General features: G+C 38.3%; 1 protein-coding gene and 2 long non-coding RNA genes across 9 annotated transcripts; 2 read left to right on the top strand and 1 right to left on the bottom strand.

The window, feature by feature from the left end:
- The first annotated feature begins 365 nt into the window (after positions 1 to 365).
- Positions 366 to 1,394, top strand: LOC141377675 (uncharacterized). Its single transcript, XR_012390186.1, has 3 exons — positions 366 to 422; positions 572 to 621; positions 1,339 to 1,394. It is a non-coding gene; the product is annotated as an uncharacterized lncRNA (long non-coding RNA).
- A 6,342-nt stretch (positions 1,395 to 7,736) lies between these two features.
- Positions 7,737 to 9,778, top strand: LOC141377673 (uncharacterized). Its single transcript, XR_012390183.1, has 3 exons — positions 7,737 to 7,828; positions 8,161 to 8,304; positions 9,674 to 9,778. It is a non-coding gene; the product is annotated as an uncharacterized lncRNA (long non-coding RNA).
- Positions 9,408 to 26,387, bottom strand: si:ch73-22a13.3. 7 transcript variants are annotated; one of them, XM_073922505.1, is made up of 9 exons: positions 26,250 to 26,387; positions 25,351 to 25,457; positions 19,826 to 20,684; positions 18,394 to 18,478; positions 18,028 to 18,241; positions 13,102 to 13,306; positions 12,905 to 13,006; positions 10,019 to 10,090; positions 9,408 to 9,792 (listed from the first exon to the last, which is right to left on the bottom strand). In XM_073922505.1, exons 3-9 carry the CDS (start codon positions 20,609 to 20,611, stop codon positions 9,559 to 9,561), a joined length of 1,698 nt encoding a protein of 565 aa, XP_073778606.1. In that variant the 5' UTR covers positions 20,612 to 20,684; positions 25,351 to 25,457; positions 26,250 to 26,387; the 3' UTR covers positions 9,408 to 9,558. The 7 variants fall into 7 exon arrangements, with proteins under 7 accessions (XP_073778606.1, XP_073778604.1, XP_073778608.1 ...); XM_073922503.1 differs by lacking the exon at positions 26,250 to 26,387 and adding an exon at positions 25,707 to 25,863 and having other exon boundaries at positions 19,826 to 20,586; XM_073922507.1 differs by lacking the exon at positions 26,250 to 26,387 and adding an exon at positions 25,707 to 25,769.
- Between the last annotated feature and the right edge of the window lie 438 nt (positions 26,388 to 26,825).

Genomic DNA, 26,825 nt, shown 5'->3' with positions numbered 1-26,825 from the left:
GCAAGATTGAAAGGTCAGCCACTGCATGCTGATAATTTATCAAGGTAAAATTAATAACCCACATTTATTCTTTATAATCTAAAAGTTACATAAAAAATACATCTATTCAACAAACATTCTGAAGGATCATCTGACTGAACACTCTCTAATACTTTGTCTATCTGTTTTTGGGCTTCTGTGATGCTGTTTGAGTCACCTCTGTGGCAACGTGCAGGAAAATAACAAGGTAAATTCAACAGCTTACACTATTAGTATTGCTGCATAATCTGAGTGTTTTATATACATCATTTTATTTAACAATTGTGCATGTCTTTTAATGAATTGCTAATATTTTCTCTGTTTCTTGTGCATCTATGCTACTGTTTGAGTCACCTCGGTGTCAACAGGCAAGAAATATCACTGCACACTGGTGATTTACCAAGGTAAACTGAATAAGCCACATTTATGCTACATAATTGAAATGTTACATTAAAAATAGCATCTATATAATAAATATTATGAAGGTTCTCCTGTCTGAACAGTCTGCATTAATATCTCTGTTTGTTGTTGTGCATCTATTCCACTGTTTGAGTCACCTCAGTGACAACCGGCAAGAAACATCACTGCACACTGATACATATGGTAAATTCAGTAACATTTATTATTGCATAATGTGAATGTTAATATAAATTATGCATCTGTGTAATTGACATTGTTCATGTCCTTCTGGATAATCTCTGATATGTATATTCTTTATTCATTGTGCATATATGCTGCTGTTTGAGTCACCTCAGTGACAACGGGCAAAAAATTCAGGCACTGCACACCATTAAAATAACACGGTAAATTCAAGAACTCACACTATTACTAGATATTCTGAGTGTTTTATTTAAATCTTTTTAATTGACAGTTGTTCATTCCTTTGAAGAATTGATGATATTTTCTCTGTTTCTTGTGCATCTATGCTACTGTTTGAGTGACATCGTTGTCAACCGGCAAGAAATAATACTGCACACATTTGATTTACAAAGGTAAATTAAATAAGCCACATTTATTCTACATAAATTATCTATCTAACCAATTAAATGACTATTCTGAAGGTTCTATTCTCTAAAGTCTCTAATAATATCTCTGTTGTTGTGCATTTATGCCACTGTTTGAGTGTTCTCAGTGACAACGAGCAAGAAAGGTTCTTCACTCCACACTGATTCATTAATAAGGTAAATTCAGTAGCCCAAATTATCACTGCATAAAGTAAATGTCACATATAAATTCTGTTTCTGTTTCTCTGCTTGTCCTGAATAATCTCTAACATGTTTCTTTTCTGTTTCTTCTTGTGCATCTGTGCTGCTGTTTGAGTCACCTCAATGACAATGAGCAGGAAAGATCAGTCACTGCACAGTTATAAATTAATAAGGTAAATTCATTAATCCACATTATTAATAATGAATGATTTAAATGTTAAATCTAAGTTATACCTCTACTTCATTCACATTGTACATGTCCTTCTAAACAATCACTAATATATTTATTTTCTGTTTCTTGTTTTTGTGTGTCTGTGCTGTGGTTTACATCCCCTCTGTGACAATGGGCATTAATGAAAGGTCAGCCACTGCATGCTGATAATTTATCAAGGTAAAATTAATAACCCACATTTATTCTACACAATCTAAAAGTTACATAAAAAATACATCTATTCAATAAACATTGTGAATAATCGACTGACTGAACACTCTCTAATACTTTGTCTATTTGTTTTTGGGCTTCTGTGATGCTGTTTGAGTCACCTCTGTGGCAACGTGCAGGAAAATAACAAGGTAAATTCAACAGCTTACACTATTAGTATTGCTGCATAATCTGAGTGTTTTATATACATCATTTTATTTAACAATTGTACATGTCTTTTAATGAATTGCTAATATTTTCTTTGTTTCTTGTGCATCTATGCTACTGTTTGAGTCACCTCGGTGTCAACAGGCAAGAAATATTACTGCACACTGGTGATTTACCAAGGTAAACTGAATAAGCCACATTTATGCTACATAATTGAAATGTTACATTAAAAATAGCAACTATTTAATAACTATTGTGAAGGTTCTCCTGTCTGAACAGTCTGCATTAATATCTGTTTGTTGTTGTGTATCTATTCCACTGTTTGAGTCACCTCAGTGACAACCGGCAAGAAACATCACTGCACACTGATACATATGGTAAATTCAGTAACATTTATTATTGCGTAATGTGAATGTTAATATAAATTATGCATCTGTGTAATTGACAATGTTCATGTCCTTCTGGATAATCTCTGATATGTATCTTCTTTATTCATTGTGCATATATGCTGCTGTTTAAGTCACCTCAGTGACAACGGGCAAAAAATTCAGGCACTGCACACCATTAAAATAACACGGTAAATTCAAGAACTCACACTATTACTAGATATTCTGAGTGTTTTTTATAAATCTTTTTAATTGACAGTTGTTCATTCCTTTGAAGAATTGATGATATTTTCTCTGTTTCTTGTGCATCTATGCTACTGTTTGAGTGACATCGTTGTCAACCGGCAAGAAATAATACTGCACACATGTGATTTACAAAGGTAAATTAAATAAGCCACATTTATTCTACATAAATTATCTATCTAATCAATTAAATGACTATTCTGAAGGTTCTATTCTCTAAAGTCTTTAATAATATCTCTGTTGTTGTGCATTTATACAACTGTTTGAGTGTTCTCAGTGACAACGGGCAAGAAAGGTTCTTCACTGCACACTGATTCATTAATAAGGTAAATTCAGTAGCCCCAATTATCACTGCATAAAGTAAATGTCACATATAAATTCTGTTCCCGTTTATCTGCTTGTCCTGAATAATCTCTAATATGTTTCTTTTCTGTTTCTTCTTGTGCATCTATGCTGCTGTTTGAGTCACCTCAATGACAATGAGCAGGAAAGATCAGTCACTGCACAGTTATAAATTAATAAGGTAAATGCATTTACTCACATTATTAATAATAAATTATTTAAATGTTAAATCTAAGTTATAGATCTACTTCATTCACATTGTACATGTCCTTCTAAACAATCACTAATATTTATTTTCTGTGTCTTGTTTTTTTGTGTCTGTGCTGCGGTTTACATCCCCTCTGTGACAATGGGCAAGAATGAAAGGTCAGCCACTGCATGCTGATGATTTATCAAGGTAAAATAAATAACCCACATTTATTCTACATAATCTAAAAGTTATATAAAAAATTAATCTATTCAATAAACATTGTGAAGGATCATCTGACTGAACACTCTCTAATACTTTTTCTATTTGTGTTTGGGCTTCTGTGATGCTGTTTGAGTCACCTCTGTGGCAACGTGCAGGAAAATAACAAGGTAAATTCAACAGCTTACATTATTAGTATTGCTGCATAATCTGAGTGTTTTATATACATCATTTTATTTAACAATTGTACATGTCTTTTAATGAATTGCTAATATTTTCTCTGTTTCTTGCGCATCTATACTACCGTTTGAGTCACCTCGGTGTCAACAGGCAAGAAATATCACTGCACACTGGTGATTTACCAAGGTAAACTGAATAAGCCACATTTATGCTACATAATTGAAATGTTACATTAAAAATAGCATCTATTTAATAACTATTGTGAAGGTTCTCCTGTCTAAACAGTCTGTATTAATATCTCTGTTTGTTGTTGTGCATCTATTCCACTGTTTGAGTCACCTCAGTGACAACCGGCAAGAAACATCACTGCACATCGATATATAAGGTAAATTTAGTAACATTTATTACTGCATAAAGTAAATGTTTCATATAAATTCTGTTTCTGTTTATCTGCTTGTCCTGAATAATCTCTAATATGTTTCTTTTCTGTTTCTTCTTGTGCATCTATGCTGCTGTTTGAGTCACCTCAATGACAATGAGCAGGAAAGATCAGTCACTGCACTGTTATAAATTAATATGGTAAATTCATTAATCCACATTATTAATAATAAATGATTTAAATGTTAAATCTAAGTTATACCTCTACTTCATTCACATTGTACATGTCCTTCTAAACAATCACTAATATTTATTTTCTGTTTCTTGTTTTTGTGTGTCTGTGCTGCGGTTTACATCCCCTCTGTGACAATGGGCAAGAATGAAAGGTCAGCCACTGCATGCTGAGGATTTATCAAGGTAAAATTAATAACCCACATTTATTCTTTATAATCTAAAAGTTACATAAACAAATACATCTATTCAACAAACATTGTGAAGGATCATCTGACTGAACACTCTCTAATACTTTGTCTATTTGTTTTTGGGCTTCTGTGATGCTGTTTGAGACACCTCAGTGGCAACGTGCAGGAAAATAACAAGGTAAATTCAACAGCTTACACTGTTAGTATTGCTGCATAATCTGAGTGTTTGATATACATTATTTTATTTAACAATTGTACATGTCTTTTAATGAATTGCTAATATTTTCTTTGTTTCTTGTGCATCTATGCTACTGTTTGAGTCACCTCGGTGTCAACAGGCAAGAAATATCACTGCACACTGGTGATTTACCAAGGTAAACTGAATAAGCCACATTTATTCTACATAATTTAAATGTTACATTAAAAATAGCATCTATTTGATAACTATTGTGAAGGTTCTCCTGTCTGAACAGTCTGCATTAATATCTCTGTTTGTTGTTGTGCATCTATTCCACTGTTTGAGTCACCTCAGTGACAACCGGCAAGAAAGGTCACTGCACACCGATACATATGGTAAATTCAGTAACATTTATTACTGCATAATGTGAATGTTAATATAAATTATGCATCTGTGTAATTGACATTGTTCATGTCCTTCTGTATAATCTCTGATATGTATATTCTTTATTCATTGTGCATTTATGCTGCTGTTTAAGTCACCTCAGTGACAACTGGCAAACAGTTCAGGCACTGCACACCATTAAAATAACACGGTAAATTCAAGAACTCACACTATTACTAGATATTCTGAGTGTTTTATATGAATCTTTTTAATTGACAGTTGTTCATGCCTTTGAAGAATTGATGATATTTTCTCTGTTTCTTGTGCATCTATGCTACTGTTTGAGTGACATCGTTGTCAACTGGCAAGAAATAATACTGCACACATGTGATTTACAAAGGTAAATTAAATAAGCCACATTTATTCTATATAAATTATCTATCTAATCAATTAAATGACTATTCTGAAGGTTCTATTCTCTAAAGTCTCTAATAATATCTCTGTTGTTGTGCATTTATACCACTGTTTGAGTGTTCTCAGTGACAACGGGCAAGAAAGATTCTTCACTGCACACTGATTCCTTAATAAGGTAAATTCAGTAGCCCAAATTATCACTGCATAAAGTAAATGTTTCATATATATTCTGTTCCCGTTTATCTGCTTGTCCTGAATAATCTCTAATATGTTTCTTTTCTGTTTCTTCTTGTGCATCTATGCTGCTGTTTGAGTCACCTCAATGACAATGAGCAGGAAAGATCAGTCACTGCACAGTTATAAATTAATAAGGTAAATTCATTAATCCACATTATTAATAATAAATTATTTAAATGTTAAATCTAAGTTATAGATCTACTTCATTCACATTGTACATGTCCTTCTAAACAATCACTAATATTTATTTTCTGTGTCTTGTTTTTTTGTGTCTGTGCTGCGGTTTACATCCCCTTTGTGACAATGGGCAAGAATGAAAGGTCAGCCACTGCATGCTGATGATTTATCAAGGTAAAATTAATAACCCACATTCATTCTACATAATTTAAAAGTTATATAAAAAATTAATCTATTCAATAAACATTGTGAATAATCGACTGACTGAACACACTCTAATATTTTGTCTATTTGTTTTTGGGCTTCTGTGATGCTGTTTGAGACACCTCTGTGGCAACGTGCAGGAAAATAACAAGGTAAATTCAAAAGCTTACACTATTAGTATTGCTGCATAATCTGAGTGTTTTATATACATCGTTTTATTGAACAATTGTGCAAGCTTTTTAATAAATTGCTAATATTTTCTTTGTTTCTTGTGCATCTATGCTACTTTTTGAGTCACCTCGGTGTCAACAGGCAAGAAATATCACTGCACACTGGTGATTTACCAAGGTAAACTGAAAAAGCCACATTTATGCTACATAGTTGAAATGTTACATTAAAAATAGCATCTATTTAATAACTATTGTGAAGGTTCTCCTGTCTAAACAGTCTGCATTAATATCTTTGTTTGTTGTTGTGCATCTATTTCACAGTTTGAGTCACCTCAGTGACAACCGGCAAGAAACATCACTGCACATCGATATATATGGTAAATTCAGTAACATTTATTACTGCATAAAGTAAATGTTTCATATAAATTCTGTTTCTGTTTATCTGCTTGTCCTGAATAATCTCTAATATGTTTCTTTTCTGTTTCTTCTTGTGCATCTATGCTGCTGTTTGAGTCACCTCAATGACAATGAGCAGGAAAGATCAGTCACTGCACTGTTATAAATTAATAAGGTAAATTCATTAATCCACATTATTAATAATAAATGATTTGAATGTTAAATCTAAGTTAAAGATCTACTTTACTCACATTGAACGTGTCCTTCTAAACAATCGCTAATATTTATTTTCTGTTTCTTGTTTTTTCTGTTTTTGCTGCTGTTTAAATCACGTCTGTGACAATGATCAAGAATGAAAGGTCAGCCACTGCATGCTGATGATTTGTCAAGGTAAAATTAATAACCCACATTTATTTTACATAATCTAAAAGTTATATAAAAAATACATCTATTCAATAAACATTGTGAATAATCGACTGACTGAACACTGTCTAATATTTTGTCTATTTGTGTTTGGGCTTCTGTGATGCTGTTTGAGTCACCTCAGTGGCAACGTGCAGGAAAATAACAAGGTAAATTCAACAGCTTGCACTATTAGTATTGCTGCATAATCTGAGTGTTTTATATACATCGTTTTATTGAACAATTGTGCAAGCTTTTTAATAAATTGCTAATATTTTCTTTGTTTCTTGTGCATCTATGCTACTGTTTGAGTCACCTCGGTGTCAACAGGCAAGAAATATCACTGCACACTGGTGATTTACCAAGGTAAACTGAATAAGCCACATTTATGTTACATAATTGAAATGTTACATTAAAAATAGCATCTATTTAATAACTATTGTGAAGGTTCTGCTGTCTAAACAGTCTGCATTAATATCTCTGTTTGTTGTTGTGCATCTATTTCACTGTTTGAGTCACCTCAGTGACAACCGGCAAGAAAGGTCACTGCACACCGATACATATGGTAAATTCAGTAACATTTATTACTGCATAATGTGAATGTTAATATAAATTATGCATCTGTGTAATTGACATTGTTCATGTCCTTCTGTATAATCTCTGATATGTATCTTCTTCTCTATTCATTGTGCATTTATGCTGCTGTTTGAGTCACCTCAGTGACAACGGGCAAATATGTATAAGCAGGAAAGATCAGTCTAATAATCTCTAATATGTTTCTTTTTTTTAGTTTCTTCTTGTGCATCTATGCTGCTGTTTGAGTCACCTCAATGACAATGAGCAGGAAAGATCAGTCACTGCACTGTTATAAATTAATATGGTAAATTCATTAACTCACATTATTAATAATACATGCTTTGAATGTTAAATCTAAATTATGCATCTACTTCATTCACATGGTACATGTCCTTCTAAACAATCACTAATATTTATTTTCTGTTTCTTGTTTTTGTGTCTGTGCTGCGGTTTACATCCCCTCTGTGAAAATGGGCAAGAATGAAAGGTCAGCCACTGCATGCTGATGATTTATCAAGGTAAAATAAATAACCCACATTTATTCTACATAATCCAATCTGAAAGTTACACAAATCTTTCAATTCATTTAGTAAATATTGTTAAGGATCGTCAGACTAAAAAGTCTCTAACTTACTTTTTCTATTTGTTTTGGGGCTTCTATGATGCTGTTTGAGTGGCAATAGGCAAAAGAATACGGTAAATTTAGTAACCCAAATTAATCTGAACGTAACCATAAAAAACAGATCTGTTTATTTGAAATTGTTAATGTTCTTCTAAATAATATCTTTTATCTTCTCTGTTTTGTGTGCATCTGTGCTGCTGTTTGAGTCACCTCACTGGCATTGAGCAGGGTCTGTGGCGAATCACCCAGTACAGAATCAGCATTGCCATGGACACAGTGCATGCGTGATGATTACTACTGAGAGCGTGCCAATAAGAAACACCTTAAGCTCATCAGTGGGACTGGATAAAAGGAGCTAAAACAGAAAGTAGGGTGAGCAACATCTCTACTTCGTTCATTTAGGAGGAACTGTATCCGCTTGTTAAGTGGTGACGTATTTGTGACGTATGTAATACTGTTTCCGGGTCCAAGCCGCCATTCACTTGAGTGGGGAAGTCATTTGTTTATGATCACTTTTTATTCATATCGCACATTAAAGTTAATTTTATATAAAGTCATAGTGTACACAACAATCTCTGGGCTTGCTGCATAACAAATACCAAAATTTTAACAAATTATAAAACAATGAATCACTTTCTGGCCATTGGATATTAGGCATGGACATATATATTGCGATCGTGACTTTCGAAAGTATTAAATCGCTTTGTAAACGTTTATTATTACCATTTCATGAATCTCCCCATTCAGTTGAATAGAGCGCTTGGACCCGGAAGCCGCTCTGCGTGACGTCACACTTAACAAGCGGATTAAAAATGTATAAAGTTTTTAAGATCTGTACAGTTGTGGACAAAAATAGTATTACAACATTAGTAACTGTTGTTATTAGAAATAGTAGATGTAGTGGCTTAATAGAAAAACAACTGACCTAACTGTTGTCAGATGTGCAGCTTGTGATGAGTAATTGACTAATGAATTGAAAGCGGTATGTTCAAAACAATAGCAGTGTAGGAAAAAAATACATTAAAGCTGTCCTCCTGTTTTTGGAAGTGGGATCTTTTTACAACTCCTCTAGAGTTAAACAGATGAGTTTACTATTTCTAAATCCATTCAGCCGATCTCTGGTTCTAGTGGGAGCACATTTAGCTTAGCATAAATAATCAAAACGGATTAGACCATTAGCATCTTGCTCAAAAAAAAAGTCACTATTTATTCAACTGGACTCTACTTTAGATACATTGTGCACAAAGAATGACAGAAAATGAAAAGTTGCTATTTTCTAGGTCGATATGGTGCAATAATATTATATAGTGCTGTACCTATTTGCCTAGCTGGGGACTATTTTCAGGTGCTATGTAGTGTTATGGCTGTAGCATAAATACAGCAAAGTGAATTTAATACAAAAATGAGCAACAGATCTATTAAAATGGTCAATAACTGGTGAATCCTACAGAAAGAATTCACAAGTAGAACAACAATTGTAGTATATAAACCATTTAATGTAAAATATAAAAAAAAAACAATCATAACAACACAAGTGCTTTATTAATACTGTTAACTGTAACGCTTTATAGCCCTTATAGATGTCCACACAAAGACATCAGTCCAAGAGTTCATGCAAAGGCACTATCAAAGTGTCTGCTCTTGACTTTGCTCTCCTGCTTGTTTGATGGCTTCCCTGACCAGAGAGATAAGGGAGGTCAGTCCGATCAGGTACCCATCCTCTCGGTTTCCTTCCACCCAGGGGACATCATGGCTGAGCTGGACATCCTCTGGGACTGGTATGGTCTTTCCAAAATCGATCATCCATATGTTGGCTTTGTTGTTGCGGTCGTGGACGAAAAGTAAGGAGCTGCCTATGATCTGCGAGAAGTTGAGAAGATGTTTGGATGAAGACAACTGTTAAGTCATATGCCAAACAGGCATAAAACATCTTTGGCTGCAGATTTTATTTATTAAATAAAAATCGCCCATTCTTATAACCAATTGCACATTGCATGGCTTGTGGTTTCAAATCGAACAGCTCTGTATTGTAGAAAAACTGCGTAAAATTCAGATAACGGTGACAAGTTTAACGTTTTACACTAACCTCATGTTTGTTGAAAAAAGAAGACTGCTTTAAAGTTTCATACAGGGCCTGTAATCTGGATTCGTAGGCCTCCTAAAATAAAATAATAGAGAAATCATATAAGATAAGGCCGAGCATTTAAAACATACACATGAATTCACATTCACAACTCACTACTTTCACACTTTTCAGAGAAATAACAATCCCAGGAGGCACCGGACGTCAACATGACATCAGATTGACGTTGTACGCCAACATTGTGGAATGCTGAATTTTGTTTGGAAATGAAAATCGGGTTGACGTCCAAACCCAACGTCAGGCTAATGTCAATGTTTAACGTTAGACATACATTCGATTTCGGTTACTTTCCTATGTAACCTAAAACAACAACAAATCAACGTCAAATGATGTTACAGCTTGATGTTGCGTGGACGTTACGACTATGACATCCATCAGACTTTGGATTTTGGTTGCTATACCTGACGAATAAATGTCAATGGTTCAAGAGTTCACACTTAGCTGATTATAAAGATTGTTTGGCATGCTGTCTTAGGAGACAGCCCTGAGCTCATAAGATCCTCGAGCCCGGGGCTCCCTCTCGTTTGCAAGGCGAGAGGAGAGTCTGAGCTCAGGTACATCTCAAGAACTCCCCTGGTGTAGTAGCTAATGAACAGACAGTGATTGCTCTTAAGAGATAACTACTTACAAGAAGCATGCCTATAGTGCCGATTTAGATTAGTCAATAAACTTGCGTTGCATGTTTTTGGACGGTGGGAGGAAACCGGGGAACACGGAGGAAACCCACGTGAGCATGAGGAGAACGTGTAAACTCTGCTCAGAAACGTTGACTGGCTTGGTAAGGACCAGAACCAGTGACGTTCTTGCTGTGAGGCAACAGTGCTAACCACTGGGCCACCATACCACCTATCTAGGAAAGGAGAAGGGGTAGGGGTGGACGGATGGATTCTTCAAAACAAAGCTGGCTGTGATATGGAACTTGTGGTATTTATAATGGCTTAGGAATCGTCTGATTGGTGAATCATAAATTGGATAATGCGGGACCAGCCGCAAGAAATCATAAGCACGTGATTCCTTAGAAATTAGTTTATAAATAAGCTTCACTTGACATTAGTATGACGTTGCTTTAAGATGTTGGCGCGACGTTGGACTTTGGTCACTTTCCAACACTCTAATTCCATTTCCAACAAAAAAAATAACATCATTTCACGTCGTTGGACGTCAAAATAACATTCTTAGTGACCTAAATCTGACCTAATATTAACGTTTTATGATGTCGCCTGGGATGTGAGCAAACAAAACACAAAACTGTAGGGTTTATCTATTTGGAAGCAATTCAAGACCTTAAACACCATACAAAGTGAGGGAAACAATTTCCCAACCGCATGGTACCAATTTGAACCTGAAGCAGTGACACATTCATTATATAACATTTTATGATAATATATTAAATGACTGATGGTAATATCCAGAGATTTAAACTACTCAAATTTTCCATTTTTAACTGAAAGTTTGGTATAATTTATGTCATGCTTGTAATTCTGAAATGTGACAAGAACCATTTTGTGTTGCATTTACAGTAAGATAATTACTTCTCAACTTGAATTTCCTTCACTCTTGAATTTCTTAAAGTTGCAACTTTGTATCAACTCAATGGCCAGGTGTTTTATTTATTTGGTAAATGATTTTGTTGATGCCAGCTAGAAAGTAAATGGAACATTTTGTCTTTAAAATCCATCTTTTAGGGTGGTTTTACACCCGCCTTATTTAGTTCGATTGAATCGCACTAGAGTTCGTTTCCCCTTTTGGTATGGTTCGTTTGGGCAGGTGAGAATGCAGCAATCGTACTCGAGTGCGCATTAAAAGCAGACCAAATAAGCGTACTGAGACCTGCTTGAAGAGGTGGTCTCGGTACGCTTTCAAATGAACCCTGGAGCGGTTTGTTTGGTGAGAATATGATTTGCACTAAAACAGGTCCAACCGCAAAAAGTACTGCTCGTTTTGGACTAATTCAGCTGCCGTAGGCCGTTGCGCAGTGCACACAGCAGGTGCACCTTACCTACAGCGGTAATGCACCTAAAAGTTGTATGCCAACCGCCAATAAAACTCATGAGAAGAAGAAGAAGATGCGCTGTGCATTATGGGATATGGAGGAAACATATTTGTTGACAGCGCTTTACCAACAGAGAGAGAGGGGAAAACATCACCTGATGGATCATTGGTAATATTTCCGCAAGATGACCATGTTGCAGTTTAGCTAAATGAATTCACGGCTCCTCCTGAAGTGACGAACGATGCATTAAACACTGTTTTCCAGCCGCGGCCGTGCTTTATTTTCGTAATGTATAGTTTGTCTAAAGCAGGCATACAATGAGCCAGCGCAGTCGTCCCTCCAGAGTCAAAGGTTTTGTTTACCTGCGGGAGTTCACTGGCATTTTCCCGCACGTGAATTCTGACCAATTAATAAGCAGTTTATGAAATATGTTTAACAACATCTGGCCAATGAGAGATGTGGATTTTGTCAGATGACTGCATTTTGGTTCGTTTCAACTGGTTCGGACCAAAGCCAGCAGTGTGGTGTGAAAACGACCCAAAGACGGCAGAAGATGCAACAACGTATCATTTATTGCGCTTGGTCCGGACCAAATGAAGCAAACTACTGATGTGAAAGCACCCTTAGACAATGATACTGTTATTTTCATTTGTATTTATACTCAAGAACAATTTTTTGTTAAGTCTTGAAAATTTTGTCTGGATGCGAAACGTTTTTAGAGCATTTACACCATTTTTGTGTAAAGATAGCAAAACATATTAATCATATCTATCTTTATGTGAGTTTTGAGTTGGAAATGAGTAGAAAGCTGTAGTCATGAAATAATTTGCACTCACTAGAATATGAATCTGCCTCCTGGTGAAGGACAACAGGGTTTCTGTCACTTGAGCTTCTGTGCATGTCTTGTAGAAGTCTCGTAATACTTTACCATTCCCCACCTAGGACAAAAAGGTAAAATATAAACAGTCAAATTTTTATGTAAATGACCATGCAGCAACTTTCTTGTATAATCTTTCAGCTTCATGTTTCGTACCACTATCCCTTCTATGCGGAAGCCCAGTGATGAGGTGGAGCTGCTGTTATCCCTCCACTGAAGGTAACGCAGCTTTGTGATGCCTTTTTGTTCATGTTCTTCATCAGTGGGAGCTGCCGGATCTACTTTCACCATCTTCTGATACATGTCAGTGCGTACGCTAGGGTTGATCCTGGCCTTAATGATTTCAGCCTCTTGGTATGTCCTGCAAGTAATGGCACAGATTTAGATGGCACGGCAATATTCTTAAAATATACAGTAATGTGATTATTAGGTCAAAGAAGAGCAGAGTAGGGGAAAATGGTATCTGGAGGTGATCAGAGCTTGAGATTTACCACAATAAGTTTGTTCATTTTGTCAGAAACAATTTATTTTGTTGTATTTTTTTGCTGTTTAAAACAAATATTGTGGAGCACCAGTTATAAGAATATATGTATATACACTGATATTTAGTCTTGAGAGTGTCTCTAGGACAGGAGTTGGACATAACAAGGACACTAAAGGTCACAGCCTCGCTAATCGCTAATTGACCAAGGGAATTAAGTTTATTTGCACAGCTTTTATTAGATGCCCTCTATTAATCTTAACTTAACCTCACTCCCATCAGAATCAACCACAAGCAGGAATTAAAGCAGCATCGTCATTAGGTTGCACTAACAAGTTGTGGTGTCACTTGCCAATGCACATTGTTACCCTTTTTTCAACAAAGCAGTTTAAGCACTGGTTCGTAGCCATAGTCTAATTCCAAATCAGTTCAATAGAAGTGCCATCAAAAACACTAAAACAGTGGTGTCACCATGGCTGTGGATTAAGCGTGGAGAGCCATGGACCTCACAAGCTGCTTAGGCCGTAATCACACTATTTACATTTGCCTTGAACCAGGCCAAAGCACGCTTGTCCCCCCTCCCGTCTCTCCTGACGGCCCGCACTCACATTACAATCGGGCCTGGGCACACTTACGTTATCGATGCTGCGCTGTTCAGTAAGTGCTCTCGCTCAGCACAGTGGAGATTTCTCTGGTTATATCATTTGAGTCGTTTGATATGCAGTGACATGCAGTCAAATATTTCACCTAACAGATTCGCCACTTTTGGCGCTCATAAACAACCATGAAGTCCTCGTGTTGCAGGAATGAGGAGGTTTGCTGGAGGTGCACAGCTGTCGTGCAGTGAGGGGTTTGCGTCTTTAATAAACTACGGCAGTTTGCGTTCATTGAACAGTAAGAATGATTAATAAATCCATACGAAACAGTCCCTAAAAGTAACGTCTCGCTTTCAGTTTCCGGCTTTAGCACGTTTTGCACTCACACTACAAGTGTACCGTGCCAAAGCCCAAGTGAACCGCGCTCAGGCCCACGTCTTCCAACCGGGCCAGGGCCGGCCAAGTGAACCGTGCCTAAGCCCGATTCAGCGCACTCACACTTCTCAAAAGATCCAGGAAACAGACCTGGGCACGATTCGGATAGCATAGTGTGAGTCCGCCCTTAGACACAAGCCGGGGCCTGATCAACCCAGACTGGGTCACCTGGTCAAGAGTGATGTTGCGAGACCCGAAACCCCCTCTGATAATGTGTCTAAGGTGCACTTAAGTTTATATTCAAACTGTCTGCCCAAAGAACCAACTTTTAATCAGGAAAAGTGATTCTAAAGTAGCAGAAAAGCTTTGCTGGTATAGATGTAAGAACTGTTTTAAGTGCTATATTTTAAATGCTGAACACATTATTACTTCTAATCTCTGTCTTTTCAAAATCCAGCTTGTCGTGTGAACATGTTTTTTCCCTTGTATTCTTCGTCTATACTATTTACAGTACTCTGTATGAACACATTATCATCGCTCGTAATCTCGGTCTATGCAAACCATGCTGTGTTTCATGAGCACGTCGGATTCCCTCTGTTTGGATGCTCATGTAGGTTCACAAAGTTATTAACATTAATAGCAAGAAATTGTTCATATTATGTTTGTTTTTGGCGGTTTCGCATTTGTGTTGCTGGAAAAGATTGGACCATGGGAACCAAACTCTGTCCTGGAAGCCCAGTTGTCTGTATAGTTTAGCTCCAACATCCCTAAACATACCAGCTTGGAAGTTTGTTGTATGCTTAGAAAGAGCTTGATTTGCCGGTTCAGGTTTGTCTAATTGGGGTTGGAACTAAACTCTGCAGGACATTGGCCTTCCAGGCTAAAGTTTAGGCTTCGAGATTAGACGTATGCAGTGACATCAGACCTGACTCTTTGGTGGCTCTAGCCTGTGGAAAAGCAAAGCAGTTGTTTGAAGACTCACCAGATGAACCAGCTCCAAAATGGCAATACTATTGGCTCCAAATAAGCACCTGGTTTGTGTTACTGTAAAAGGAGTTTGTGAGACCAGAAAAGTCAGGTTTACCAGCACAGCTTCTGGCGTCCATTACATTCTATTTCCTTAAAGTTCACTCCAGCCTGGGTCACATCACTCTGAATAGAATGTGAATCTGCATCTCCAGCATGGGAATGCTAACAATGCTTAGTCACTATTGACTGCTTAGCAGGGCTTTACATTAACACCCGCCAACCTGCCAAATGTGGGTAGATTTCAGCTTTGGCGGGTAAGACAGCCGCTCCCACTAGCCACTTTGGCAGGTTGGAAATAATTTTTACAATGTAGTTTTCTTAAAGCAGGGTTCGACTCGACAATAAGGATGGCCCAATATGCGTGCAAATGTGATCTCAGAATCGAGAAACGGCAAGACTGAAAACAACTGTGTTCGCACGAGACAAAGCAGGTAAATACTGTAGAGGATGATTACTCGCGCGCGCAGGTGATGTGATGCGCATGACTTTGAAGCACGCGCGCTCCCGTTTATTTGCGCTTTTTTCCGTTCACTTGTGTTCGGTTCTCTTTGAAAAAGGCTAGACAAAAAACGATGCTCGTGTACCCACAGTCCTGCTGCTTTTAAGAGCTCAAGATTGAAAAAAAATAAAAAATAAATAAATATATATATATATATATATATATATATATATATATATATATATATATATATATATATATATATATATATATATATATATATATTTGTAAGCAACACCAGCAGTCACTGCTTTCGTTTTAATTATTCTCAGGCATGTGATCATCCTTTCACTATCACTCGTGGTATTTTACCTGCTTCCTTTTGCTTAGTTATTTTTGTTAATATAGTTTAATTATCATCCTTTACAATAACATTTCTTTAATATGAGATTAATCAACCATTTGTGTGTAGTAACTGCTGATCTGGGACAACACAACATCTCAATCAAGTCATTTTAGCATATCAAAGTCACATTTATTTATATAAAATATATTTTCCAAACAACAAAATTGTGGCTAGTGAAAATGGCAAGTGGCTAGTAATGTTGGAAATCTACTAGCCGCAGTGGCTGGTGATCAAAAAAGTTAATGTTAAGCCCTGCTGCTTAGTCAGGGTGATATGCCACAGCCATATCACCCTGCTGCCCAAGACCTGTTCCTCACTGAATCTAAGCAGGACTGAGCCTGGTTAGTAGTACATGAATGGGAGACCACATGGGAAAACTATGTTGCTTTTGGAAGTGGTGTTAGTGAGGCCAGCATGGAGTGCTTAACCTGTGGTCTGAGTCCTGATGATCAGGTATAATGATGGGGACGCTATCCTGCCAGTGAGCGCCATCTTTCGGATGTGACATTAAACTGAGGTCCTGACTCTCTGTGGTCAATCAAAATCCTATGGCACTTCTCGTAAGTGTAGGGGTGTAACCCTGGTGTCTTGGCCAAATTCCCTCCCTCGGCCATTACAATCATGGCCTCTTAATCATCCCCATCCACCAAATTGGCTCAATCACTGTGTCGTCACTCCACCAACAGTTGATGTGTGGTGACTGCACTGGCGCCGTTGTCCTGTGGCTGCCATTGCATCATCCAAGTGGATGCTGCATCCCTTTCATGATTTTAAAGTGCTGTCGGTATCAGGCCATACTTGACAAATACTCCATATAAATACACATTACTTACTTACTAATACACTCTTGGGGCCATGGGAGTAAATTCGACCTGTCCCAGCTCTTCATACCTTGCCTTCATTACATTCATTTAAAAATCAATCTCTTGTGGATCAGGTCACTCTAAAAGCAGGATTCAAACCAGATACTCCACCTTCTAGTTTCAATTGCCCTCTTTCATCTTCAATTCAATCTGGGTCTCACAGCTCTGAGCAGAAGTTGATTCTGCATTTCTAGAATGGGAGGTGTTTGTGCTAACAAAAGTAAAAAGTGCTCAAACTTTACTTTAAAGTCCATTTCAAGAAGAATCTGGCAGCCATCACTTGGCAGCCATCTTCATAATGCTTCTGGGCAAATCATGTAAGACCAGGTACTTAAACTTGCAATTAAATTACAGAATCAAAATCTGCAATAAAGTCTGAGGTGACCTATCCTATTTATTTTCCCGCTTAAGCTCTAATTACATTTAAATCAGATTATATCCAGTTTGCTCCAGCTACTACTCTTGTGCAAAGTTTGGCAAATATTTCACAACTCTAATCTTCTCTAAAAATTGGAGGATGACACTGGAAGGACACAATATGTGATGGGATGTGATGTGATGTCATTTCTCCAGTCAAAAGCAGGGCACAGGCATCAACAAACAGGGATTGCTGTATTAAACAAGTGAATCTGTACACAGCCCCTCCGTCAAATAAAGGTGTGGGTATTGAAATTGATGATTGGCTATTTTGGACTGGAACGTGGGATTTCTTCGCTGTGGTGGCCATCCTGAGCATTGTACTTTTCCCCATTTATAACAATGTCTTAGAAAGTCATAGAAAAGATGGTCTTAGTATCTCTACAGGCTTTTAGCTCTTTCTTGCTGTCTTCTATGAGACTCCAAAGACTAATCATTAATCAGTTTTAGTGTAAATCTGTTAGTTCGTTTCTTACCGGACACCCATTTTGCAGTCCATTATGACAGGGTTTTTGAGACCACTAAGCAGGTCCTCTAGACGAATGTATTTCTCTCCATCCTGGCTGATGTGCCCGAAATAATGAGGCACAAATTGACAGAGCGCATCAGACATGAGGGCCTGCAGACAGATGTCCTCCACCTCACAAAACCTCTTCAGCACCTCCCCGCCCTCACTCAGCCTCACATTACCTAGACAGAGCATGCAAAATGCATTGTATGTCAATGGATGTTGCAAAAACAAATGCTCAAACCAGTTTTACATCTTTAACATGATGTATTTTGATGGAAACAGTCAAGTTCTGATGAGAAGAAAATTTAATGCCTTTGGAAATGCATGATACCTTGGTGTCCAGCTAGCTGGATCCATGAGCTTTGTGTACGCTTGGACCATTGCATCATGGTCAAAAACGTTCTCCAAGATCGACACTGGGAAAAATAAAAAAAAAATTAATACACACACATATCTTAAAATACTTGATTTTTCCCCCAAAAAATTCCACATACCCCTAAAAGTGCCTTGCCAGCCACTACTCTGAAAACCGCTGATGCTGCGTTCACACCAGACGCGGCACACGCGTCAAGCGTGAGTGATTTACATGTTAAGTCAATGCAAACGCGCGAATAGACATCCTGCGGCGCGAATGACGCAAATTGCGCAAATGGCGTGGGGCGAATTGAGCGTTTTGCGAGTTTGACTCGCTTAACGAGCGTTTCGCGCAAATCTCTCAAATTAGAAAATCTGAACTTCAGCGTACATTCGCGCCGCGTTAAACAATCAGAAGCTTGCTCTTGTGGGGGGCGTGATTGTGACGTAGAACCTGTTGTCGGTATTCTGAGTGAAATCCTCCAGCCTTCACCGACAACAGTTCATCAAACTCGGCTTAGCTCAGTCAGAAGCACCGCTGAAAGCCTCCATCATCCAGGTTAAGTTTCTGGAGGAGTTTATGAGCTCACAGAGCTGGATGCACCTCTGAAAGGATGTAGAGGACTCAGATACGACCCTAAACGTATCGACGCTGTTTTTCAGTCTTCATAAAGCACATAAGCACTGTTATTTTCTTCATAAAATCCATGTTAGCTATTTAGGTATGAAGCTAGAGTCTTCGGGCAGACAGAAGCCCTGCCCATCACACGAATCCACGTCTGTTCTGAAGTGAATTTGACACGCGAATGAAGCGGGGTTTGACACGCGAATGAAGCGAGTAAACTCAAATGTTCACGCGGCCTCAAACAGCTTTGCTTTTAAATTTCTAATATTGCATGGAAAGTTTCCTTTCTGCAAAGGATCTTGATGGCGGAAATGAGAAAATTGTTCTTATAAGAACTATACCCTGAACCTTTATTTTGAACCCCCCCCCCCCAACCCCCCCCCCCCCCCCCCCCCCCCGATGACCCTTTCTTGAGGAACGATTAAGTGATGAAACTAGAGATTGCTCACTTGTTATCCATTTATGGATATATATTATATAATAAATGATCACATTTGAAGAATTTGTTTTGGGAATATTGCAAATGTGACAGTAGCATGCTACTATATCTCTCTTTAGGTCTACAGTGCTATGCAAATAACTTATTCAAATACACAACGTTATGGGACTCTTTCCAAGTCATGCAAATTGTTTAACACATTTCACTGCACTGGAAAAAAATAGAGAGCTATTCTGTTCATTATCCACATATCAAACTGAACATAACACCAGTTTAACTGGTCCGGATAGATACTGGGAATCCGGATAAACGTTTTGGATAAAGATTTCCTGGAATTCCACTCACTTTTTTCATGGTCTGCCTCCGGGCAACTGTATCCTCACTCTCGCTGAAGACTTCATCGCTCTCTGCTGAAGAGTTGTTGAAGGAGGAGGATGATGAAGCTGAGGAGTGAAAGAGAACCCGAGAGAGAACAGGGTGTGGAACGACTTCTTTCTCGCCATCTTTTTCCATACTTCCCACCATATAATGCTCTCCATCCCGTGAACCAAATGTTTGTGTTTTCCTCTGTTTTGAACTCCAACTCTTCTTCCTCTGTATTCGTTTGCTGCCAAAATCCCCTTCGTTACTTTCATCGATACTCTCGAAACTACCTTTCAGCCTTTCCCGCATCCCTTCCTTTGGCCTCTCCTTTGGTTCAATCTTGCTTCTCCATAAGCTTTTCCTAGTTGCTGCATTGAGCGTGACTTTGGATGCCTTTCCAACAGAAGTTCCGTCTGCCATCACCTTTTCTTGCACTCTCCACTCTTCTGCATCTTCATCTTTGGTCCCTTCTTTGGGTTTCTGTAGGGGTTCCACACATTCCTGAGCTTCTGGTTTCGCTTCCTCATAAGGATTTGTTAGCATTTCTGATGGCTCTTCTAGTTTGGATGATAGTACAGCATGAGCTGAAGCCAGTTTAGGTCTGGCTCTGAAACATGTGTTACTGACGTGATGACTTTGATTGATCGAGGATGGTGGGAAATCGAAAATCTTGTCTTCTGCAGCATCTCTTTGGCTCTCCACTTCACTTCCATTGATCTTCTCTGACAACGTGCTCATTCTTTCTGGAAGAGAATCCAAGTCTTTCATGAAGCTGCTCCTTTGTGAATTCTCAATAGTGACGGACACAACTCCTGTTTTGCTATTCTGAGCTCTAAAGAATCTTGAGTGGATAAACAAAAGTATTATTTGATCAATCATATCTTAGAAATACAAATACGTAAACAGATGACAAAACTAATAGCACAATATTCAGTGTCTTATCAGTAAAGCATTGTTAAAAGTCACATCATGTGTCGGGTTTCCCCACACACTGTCAAAAATACAGCCATCACTGACACTTTCCTATTGAAATCAATAAAAATAAGCTTTATCTGTCCAGGAAATAACCCACATATGCTAAATGGTGCAAAGTTCAAAACAATTACTTGTAGGTTGGAAAAACACCGACTCCCACGTACCTGAGTCTCCAATCTTTCATCCCTTCAGTGTGTTAAGCTGAACCCTACAGCAGTTCAATGCCAGACTCAACGCCAGCTCAAAGTCTTGCTCTCAACGTTTTCCGCCAGTGCTTTGCATAATGTGACATCATGGTTTTCCACAACATTTCTGACAATGAGCTCTTTCGGAGGTTGGGCCTTAGGCTGAACCACATGGTCTTGTGTCGGAATTCAAACACACTTTTGCAAATGCGTCATTTACTGTATGTTTCCATTTGGAAAACACTTTCCATTTGGTTTAATTAGCATGTATGTTTTCTGGTAATCTAACCCATGACCATTCTCCATGTAATTCTCAACATATTCTCTGTAATACATTAGTGGTTGTGTTGGTGCTTATGGAAGGCGGAGGGTGATGTGTGGTTTTGCGTACTTTACAGGGGCTTGTGTAGTGCACATATTGGGATTGGATGGTTCGGTAATCATATGCCACATTTATTATACAGTTGATAAATTATTAGCCCTCCTAAGTTATTAGCCCTACTAATAGATGAATTACCATGTTTGTAAACATTCAGGATGCGTGTGCAGCGAGGTTGCAGAAAAAACCAGGAGCGCTAGCATTTACAGCAAGAAAATGACATCCGCTGCGGTACAGAGTTTGTTGTTGTCTTAGAAATAAGTTATATTGATTACATATTATGTTTATTGTTTGCATAATGCTTTCAGCGTATTATAACAGCTTGTCACCCAGTGATAAGCACAGTGATTCGGCAAAATTAACGTTAAAGTGAGCAGCGTTTATCCGACAGGCCCATTTGCTATAGCACCCTCCCAATTAGTGATGGGAAGTTCGGATCATTTTACTGACTCGGATCTTTGAGTCTCGTTCATCAAGATGAACGAATCTTTTTTCGAGTCATTCCGTTCATTTGGTTCAATTTGATTGCACGACAAATAAGTCATAGACAGAATATAAGAAGGAGAAAATAATAATTCAATGTTTACCCGCTCTTTTGTCTATGTAAGCATTTTTGTCTCTTTGCTCAGGTCATCTGTACAGTCTAAGCCAATAGGAGCCATGATCGTTCGTTCATCACGTGACAGAATGACTCAAACCCATAGACTGTAAAATATAGCTCAAACCCGAGGACTCAAGAGATGAACGGTTCAATTCTTTTTCCGGCTCTAAACGCATATGATTAGCCCGTGAGGAACAAGTGACTCAGACCCGATAGAGGTCTCGAGAGTTGAGCGGATTAATTCTTTTTCCGGCTCTAAACGCATATGATTGGCTCGTGATGAACGAGTGACTCAGACCCGATAGAGGACTTAAGAGTCGAGCGGCTCAATTCTTTTTCCAGCTCTAAACGCATATGATTGGCTTCTGCCAATGTGATGAAGACTTGAAATTAACGATACTACCTGCACAAATGTGCACATGCGCGGATGAACGAAACACTCCCTAAGAGGACTCATAGTTCCCGACAGGGGTGGACTGGCCATCTGGCAATTCTGGCAAATGCCAGAAGGGCCGGACCAATTTTTAAGTGTGGGCCGGTCAGTTTTTTTTTAAAAATATGTATTGTTTTTAAGTGCAGGAAGCTTTTATCTCTTGCTAGATGTGATATTATGATGATGATAATAAAAATAATAATAATAAATGTTAAGCATTTGGCCCAATCGGCAACTGCCGCCTGGTTTCAAGATGGGCCGACCCAATCCAAGATTACCCGGACATAATCAAAATCTGGCAAGAATGTCAAATTATTTCACCCTCTTTACACCAAAATAAATAGTTAATGTGTGTGTCCGTGGGTGGGGCTGTGTCGGTGTGGTAATGTGGGCTTGTGTGGCAACAGTGCCAGGGCTGAATTTTTGTCCCTGGTTCCCGAGTCATATTGAAGATTCGTTCAAAATGAACGAATCGTTCATGAACGACCCATCACTACTCCCAATGGATATTGGATAAGATAATATAGTCAAGCTTCCCGCCCGAAATATACAATCTCATTGAAGCTCCAAGTGTTTTAACAAGAGAGAAGTTAAAGGCCTACAAGTCTTTGAATGCCTACAAATTTGTTCTGTGTGGTCATGTGCAAGAAATAATGTTCCATGATTACCAGATTCAAAACTTTGTAGTGCTGAAAACAGAGGTTCTGCCTAGACAAATACAAGAAAAGGAGACAGAACTGTACAAGGCCTGGGTAATCATCAACAAGCAAAACAACCGCATTCTGACTGTGAACTGCACCTGTACGGCAGGTTATGTGAACTTACACATAGAGGTAAAGTTGCTTTTATATTCGCACATTTGGACTTTCTCCTTCATAATTTAATTTTATAAAAAGTATTATTTGCAAACTCTAAATAGCGAAATCATATTAGCAGCCAATGAATATCAAAGTACAACATTGTTCACAGTCAAATAAACAGTGTGAATGTTGTTTTCAAGTCACACTTGTAGGTTATTTCAGACCGAATATCATAGTGCAGTGGTAAACAATATAGGGAGTGTGTCACAAGTTCTCACTGAATAAATGTGTGAATATAAAACCAACGTTCCCTTAAAACCTTACACTTTCACGTTTCATTTTTAGCATTCAGTGTCCGCAGTTTAATTAACCATTTGTAACTGTTTTTGCTGAAATCATTGCTGCAATCAAAAACGAGCAAAGTGTATGATTCAGCATAGAGTCAACTTACCCGATATGAAATGAGAACTGCAAAGTCGAGCATGTTTAATTAGGTTGTCACTTCATTCAGCTCCCTTTTAGTCAAAGACGTCTGCGGTTGGCATTAAAAGCAGTGTGGTGTACGGTAAAAGTTAAGTTTTTTATTTTTGGACTTTCGAATTGAGCATCCTACTGCACAACACGACATGTTTGCTATTGCAATCGGTCTTTTTTTGCAACTAGGAACCCATGTAACGTCATGTGTGATGTAGATTGGTAATTCGTCCATATATATGTTTTATGAAAAAAAAGAAGAGTTTTTTTTCAACACATTTCTAGTTTTGATAACTCATTTCGAATATCTGATTTCTTTATCTTTGCCGTGATGACAGTACATAATATTATACAAGACATTTTTCAAGATGCTAGTATTCAGCTTAAAGTGCATTTAAAGGCTTAACTAGGTGTGTATGTGTGTGTATATATGTATATATGCTCTTAATATCTGCCTTATGTAACTTAGCGGTCTTATTGCACCCAACCCTGTTTAAGCTGGGATCGAACCGGCTATTTTTTGTATGGGAGTCTGTTGCTTTAACAAGAAGGCTAAAGACCATAACCTCTTGCATCAGTTGCTAGAGCATCTTGGTCAGAGGAGTGAGATTTACCTGCAAAGCACTTCGCTAGCTGGCCTCTGTGACACTCCCCATGCTAAACCTCTTTCCCATCACAGATTAGCCCCCATGTGCAACCCACTGGTCCTATTACCCCCAACGCAGTATGAGCTGGATTGAACTGTCACTTCTTTGCATGGGAGTCAGTTGTTCTAACAAAGAGGCTAAAGACTATGGCCTCTAGCGTCTGTCACCAGAGCACCTTTTGAGGCCAGAGGAGTGAGGTTTACCTGCCTAGCACTTTGCTAGCTGCTCTCTGTTACACTTATATTTTAGTTTTAAATCCCGCCTGGCCCCTGATCAGTATTTCTGATCTAACTGGTATACATCAACCCGGGAGATCTATTCACTCTAAAGATCAACTATATCTGACAGTTCCATGATCACGCTTGAAATGTCAAGATGATAGAGCTTTTACCGTAGCAGCTCCAAGACTCGGAACCATCTTCCACTAATCTTAAGTATCTCCTTCTTTGGAGACATTTCAGAGGTCATTAAAAACACACTTATTTTCTTTAGCTTTTTATCATGTGTTGTAAGTTTATGTATTTAGGCTGTTTGTATATATTCTGTTTTATATACAACTCTGTGGTAGCCATTGTGGTTGTTTAAAAGTGCTTTAGTAATACAGTTCCAACTAAGGCTCATTCTGATTATGTACCACTATATACATTTCTGGAGAGTACCATATATCCCAGGAGCTACGTTTTTTGCTGTTATAGTTTTCGCGAATCTCCCAGAGGCCGCTGAGAGATTTTTTGAGATCTCAAATATCTCTCGTGAGAGTGCCATTTGCACCTGCTCTACTCATGTAAATCCACTAGAGGCCGCTATTGATTGACTGACCCACCCCCTTCCCAACCGATAGTGTTAAAAAATGCGTTAATTGACGAGTACCCCCCCACTTCCTTAAACCCAACCGACAGTGTTTTAAACGCAATCCAAAAATCCAGCTTTTTATCACATTTTCAGATTTTATCACATTTTCACTCTGTTACTTACTTGTTTGTTTTATTTTTTGGCTTTCGTTTTTGTCTTACCTGCTTTCTGTATTCGTTCTTCACCGAAGAACTCAAACCCCGTCATTGCGGTGAACTTTGCTCTGCGTCTCAAATCCTCCATCGTACAAGACGAGCCATTGGACAAACTGTTAACAGCAGAAAAGCCATCTACACAGAGGTAAGCAGTCAGCTAGTAAGCACCTAAAAGAACGGCATCATACCACCCCGTAGTGTCCGTTTTAAAGACTAAATGCAGCCATACATACTTCTGGCTACATAATTCGCCATCTCTAGAAATGTAAATATGGCTACGTTTTCAGAATGAGCCTACGTTACATAGTTCAGTTGAGTAAAATGTTCTTGAATTACGTTTTTACTTGGTAATTTTTTCTTACCCATACGTGTAAGAAGTGTCTTGATAAGTGAGGTTTGACAAACGAATTTCGAGAGGAGCACGTGATATGATTGACTGCAGCTGGTCTCTCATCTACAATCATTATTTAGCCAATCAGATTAATCCATACTCACTATAAGTAGCCTAGCAAAAAATCACTCCCATCTCTTCATTTCCCGAAGAAACCCTCCATCCACCCCTTCTTCCCCTTTCCTCCTTTACCACGGAAGCTCTCGAGAACCACCTGATCTTGTTCTCCCCTTATGCCGAGTTCAGACTGCATGATTTTCAAAGTAGTCTTGTCACAGATGTTTTCACACTGCATGACTATCTGAGCTTGCGTTTCATCGCTGCTTTGTTTACACTGCAAGATGTATCGGCGACAGGGGCTTTCACATTGCATGACTTTACCATAGGAAGAATCGCCGACAACTTCGTCCAAACTACATCTCACAGCCAAAAACACGTAGTATATATTTTGTTTTTCACTAAATAATGAGAAAGAAGCCTTTAATGGGGTAAAAAAATTTACATATTTGCTCACCTGTGTTTAAAGGGAATTAGTCATTTCTCCTCAACGTTGATAATAAACTAATTTCTTTCTGTATGAAACGTCAAACAGACACGGTTGCTCCTTAGTCCTGTCAAACCTCCACTAGTTTTTCCTCCATTTCGTGGGTCCAAATAACCCGAAAAAGAGCGCTTTTAACTTCTCCCCCAGCCTCCTGCTGGCCTGCAGCATGTATACACACACACGCACACACACAAGTGAATGCTGCTCTCTTATTGGCTGTAGGCGATCGCTGATGTTATTGTCAGTCAAAACTCAATTCACACGGCGTGATTTGAATCGCCGACAGCTCTAGATATTTAGCACGGCAAATATCTCGCAGGCATCGGCGATTCTCTCAGATCGCGTCTTTGATAGTTCATACTGTGTGATTGTCACTCAAGTGCACGAGCAGCGATTTGCCTGTGATTTCAGGCATTTGTCTGCGATTTCTAAAAAACCTGTTGGCGGGCCAAAATCGAGGCTAAAATCACGCAGTCTGAACTAGGCATTACATGCTCTATTGACCAGACGGGAGCCCTGGGCTCAATTATCTCCGAGCTCAGGGTT

Source organism: Danio rerio, chromosome 14 (genome assembly GCF_049306965.1).
Source record: "Danio rerio strain Tuebingen ecotype United States chromosome 14, GRCz12tu, whole genome shotgun sequence".
Classification (NCBI taxonomy): Eukaryota; Metazoa; Chordata; class Actinopteri; order Cypriniformes; family Danionidae; genus Danio; species Danio rerio.
This window is presented reverse-complemented; position numbering and strand designations above follow the sequence as displayed.